We start from the raw sequence: 4,317 nt of genomic DNA, 5'->3' as shown, positions 1-4,317 counted from the left end.
GTATGGTATAGTCAGTGGCTTCCAGATTTTTTGGCTTGCCACCGCAGTAAGAAATGGACTATACAACAAGACTCTGTGTGTGTGTGTGTGTAAACAAAATTTTACAAAGATAGTATGTATATTTTACAAAACAATACTTAATATCTATATGCAATGCATTGATATTTTCTCTTCTGTTTCAGTTTTCAAAACATGCTGGTAGGAACCCTCCGAACTGATCTCATAGCGTGCAAAGAGACTATGAGCCACAGTTTGGAAGCCAGGTGGTGAGCGCACAGAGGTGTGAAGTAAACGAGTCTTGAATGGTAGGAGTCCAGGGATGTCTGTCCTGGGAAAGATTATGGATGTGTCTCTTGAAAGGAGAGTCCTATTTAGGTTATTGGGGTTCATGACAGTGTTGATGCTGAGTTGGAACAACAGTATGAGCAAAGAAGGCACCGAGGCTGTGGTAGGTAGCAAGTTCAGGGGGCACTGAGATAATTCTATTCTTTTATATGACTGCTTTTGTAGGTTATGGAAATAATGTAAAAGTCAAAATAAAGGCCTGGAAACAGATTATGAGGGTACACAGTTGAGAAAAATGTTAATATTGATAATTGGGAACAGTTTAATAGGAGAGCAGATCTATGGCATTTAATAATTCATGTCATTGTTTGCATTAGTATTGCATTTTGTTAAAAGTCTTGGTAATCACAACTATTACTATTCCTCAAAGTAAACCTCTGGGCATAGGAGAGGCTATTTCTAGAAAAAAACAAAACGAAAACAAAAACAAAAAACCCTGGTCCATAGAGATAATAGGCATTGCTCAAGGTATATTTACTTGAAATGACTTTAGCAGATCAGCCCAATTCTAGCCCAAAGGACTTAGTTGACCCCAAGAGTTCAGAAGACAGGCACACAGGTCAAGCAAAAACGCAAACAGAATAAGAACGCTGAAATAATGACCATTTATTCTGATCCAGTCCTAAAGATTAGCTTGTCCCTTTTCTCAAGGCTATCGATTGTTTACCTCTGATGACCTGGATTGTTGCTGTGTTTTATTCAATTTTGCAAAGATGTGGTTTGGAGTGGGTGATAAAGTTTGGGGGAAGGAAACCTTGGGTATAGGTATACTTTTTTTTGAAAGTTTACTTCAGAACACATGGGTTGATCATGGAAATTAAACAGAAGCCAAGTGTGGATGTACAGAGCATAGAGGCTTCCATGGTTTCCTAGAACTCTTCACATTTTCTTCTGGAAGCATCTGAGGGGAGGGCTTTGGGTCACCCACCATCCATCTTTTGCTCTTTGGACAGGCTTTCTCCCTTTCTCTCTTCTTCAAAAATCATGTAAAAAGGGAAAGATAAAGGGCTAGGATTCCAAGGAAATCCCACATGTTGTTTGGAAGTAGGAAATGGAGTCCTTTACCGTTGCCTCTGCGTCGAATTTGACTAAGGCTAAAAACAGATGAGCATGGTTAAGAATGGAAGAAGTGGCCCAGCTTCTCCTTCCTCGTTTTGATTTTGTTTTAGTTTGAATGAGGAGGAGGTGGCTCACACAATGAATAAGAAAAGCAACTGGTTGGATGGCTGTGTGCTTTGAGTTAATTATGACATTTTTTGTGGGAAAGCTTCCAATTCTTAAGTCTCATCTAGAGGTGGGAGGCAGCTGGAATGAACATCTGTCTGCAGGGTACAGGCATACTTACTCTGATCCAATATGGCATGACAGCAATGTGCTTATTCAAGAGAATAGTTATCTCCATTTTCCGGTATTCTAATATAAAATTTCTTCATTCTCAGGGCGCCTGGGTGGCTCAGTTGGTTGAGTGTCCGGCTTCGGCTCAGGTCATGATCTCGCGGTCCGTGAGTTTGAGCCCCGCGTGGGGCTCTGTGCTAACAGCTCAGAGCCTGGAGACTGCTTCCGATTCTGTGTCTCTCTCTCTCTGCCCCTCCCATGCTCATGCTCTGTCTCTGTGTCTCAATAATAAATAAATGTTAAAAAAAAAAAACTCTTCATTCTCACCACTCAAAAAAAAAAAAAAAAAAAAAAAAGAAGAAAAAGAAAGAAAGGCCCAAGGCAAGGTGAGACGTCTCAGCCACCTCTAGTGAAGGATCTCAGTAATGAAATTAAGCTAAATCTGAATAGGCCACATTACCTCATTATCTTCATCCCCAGCTCCTCCATTCTCCCTGTGAAGTCTCTAATTACACACTGTCAGCATTTCCTCCAGTTTTCAGTATTGTTTGACTTCCTGGGGCCAAGTGGTGACCAAATCCTGCTTCATATACCTTCAAAGCATTTGTCCATTCATTTATTCATGCACTTCTCATATACTTACTCTATACCATGCACTGAACTAGGCAACAAGGATTCAGTGAGGCAGAAACTAAGACACAGTTTCTGCCATCACGTAGCTGGTAGTCCAGTGGGGGCCCAGGCAAGAGACAAGTAAACAGGCATCTTCAATACGTGTGTGCATGGAGTTTTGGTAGGGATGGTAACAGGGAGCACTTGGGGGCGAATCTCACTTTGGGCTGTCAGAGTAGACTTCCTAGAGAATGGATGGTTTAGGTTGACACTTCAAGGTTCAGAAAAATGTAGCCAGAGAAAAGTGCATTACGCAACCTCCACTCAACAGATTTTCTTCACCACTTACTGTGGGTCAGGTTTTTTGCTAGACTCTGCCGAGTTAGCTAGAAAGATAGACTCAATCTCTGTTCCTCTAGTGCTTAGAAAATGTCAGGGTGGGGGAGAAATAGATGTGAAAATATAGGCACAAAATATTTATTTATCTAATGTAACTCTCCATATGTATTGGGGAATTAAAAGGTTCATCATTTTCCTACTGAAAAGTCCAACCAGCAATTACCCCTGAGTATCCAGTGCTCCTCCCTATAGCTCCAAGCTCTGCTATGGACTCTCCTATGAACCTGGGAGCTCCCAGTCAGAATCTCTCCATTAGGTGAGCCTGAGAGGGAGAGTTCTCTTCTCTGCACATCCCTGTCTGTCCCTTTATGCTTTATAACACAGCCACTGAGCCTTTACTGAAGAGCTGGGTTAATTAAAGTTTACACTAGAGGAGGGGAAAACTGTAAATTGTCAACTAAAATAGTTTTCTTCCATAGATCATGGGGAAAATAACCTAATTTATACATTCAACAAATATATGCTAGCTGCTCCCTGAGGTGCCCAAGACGGATAAAACCTACTACCTGTGGAGCTTTCCCGAGAATGAGAAGGAGATAGCTAGGAAACAAGTAAACGTATACGTCGTCAACAAAATGAGAGATGGATGAGAAAAATTATCAGTGATACTTCTCACAGCTCCTCCCGGAAGGTAGGAGCTCTACTATAGCATCCTGAAGGAAGTGTGTTTGATCTGGAACCTGAGATATGGGAAGGAGCTGGTCTGTGAAAAGGCAGAATAAAGTTGCAGAAAAGAGAAACCATGTAGAACTCTTCCCAGGGGTCTCCTGCTCTCAGGTCACTGCCTCTCTTCAGAGGCGTCACGTTTTAATCTTAGCCTGCTTCCAACGCAGCTATCTCTCTTCTGGGACAGCTCAGCCCACAGGGATTGGGTTTCCTCCCAAGCAGGTCCTGCCTAGTGGTCACAGGCAACATTTAGTTTTATCCCTGGATGGTGGGTCCTGTTTGTATGAATTACTTTCACCACTACACTGTGCCGGCTTCTCATTCAGGGACCCTGCTGTTCATCCCCATTGTCTGGGACCTCGATCCTATTTCTATAATTACTGACCCTAAAACTGTTCTTGAAGGGTAAGGTCTTTTGATGGATTATTAATCCAAAATCCTTTGTTTTCCCTTCTTCTAGTCACCCGCCTATTTTTCAGGACCATATTGTTCTAAGCCTCAATTACATGAAGGTCGGGAGGCCACCGAATAACTACGCCAGATGCCACCGGATTGGTGTAGGAGGTCACTTCAGGAACGTGGCTTCGCGCACGGCCAATAGCTTCGCAGGCCTGCGGTGAGGGCGCCAGAATGACGTCACTCGAACGTGGCCGGCTCGCGCGGGGCGTGACGTCACGCGGGCGGGCCGGTCCGCCTTGAGGTCACCTGGTGGGCGCGGCCAGGCCGAATCCCCAGTGTCGTCACGGGCGGGGGCGGGGACAGAGCGTGTCAGCGAAGCCGAATCAAAACAAGCCGGAGACCCGCCTTTTCCCTCCGGCTCGGGAGCGTCTAGCTCGGGTCCCGAGCCCGCCGCGCTCGCGCGGCTGCGAGCCTCGGGTGGCCGCGCGCCGGCTCCAGGAAGCCGGGGAGGGAGAAGGCGGGTCTCCGGCTTGTTTTGATTCGGCTTCGCTGACACGCTCT

General features: G+C 44.9%; 1 protein-coding gene across 1 annotated transcript in view; it reads left to right on the top strand.

The window, feature by feature from the left end:
- Positions 1 to 3,622: 3,622 nt before the first annotated feature.
- HECA (hdc homolog, cell cycle regulator) overlaps positions 3,623 to 4,317 on the top strand; it is a 51,880-nt gene continuing 51,185 nt past the window's right edge. The window contains exons 1-3 of the mRNA XM_040448628.1: positions 3,623 to 3,762; positions 3,818 to 3,973; positions 4,080 to 4,273. Coding sequence (XP_040304562.1) covers positions 3,623 to 3,762; positions 3,818 to 3,973; positions 4,080 to 4,273 — 490 coding nt within the window. The remainder of the gene's footprint in view (positions 3,763 to 3,817; positions 3,974 to 4,079; positions 4,274 to 4,317) is intronic.

The sequence above is a fragment of the Herpailurus yagouaroundi genome, unplaced genomic scaffold (assembly GCF_014898765.1).
Source record: "Herpailurus yagouaroundi ecotype Mexico unplaced genomic scaffold, PumYag 198, whole genome shotgun sequence".
Classification (NCBI taxonomy): Eukaryota; Metazoa; Chordata; class Mammalia; order Carnivora; family Felidae; genus Herpailurus; species Herpailurus yagouaroundi.
The sequence above is the reverse complement of the archived record's forward strand: the minus strand, read 5'-3'. Positions and strand labels throughout refer to the sequence as shown.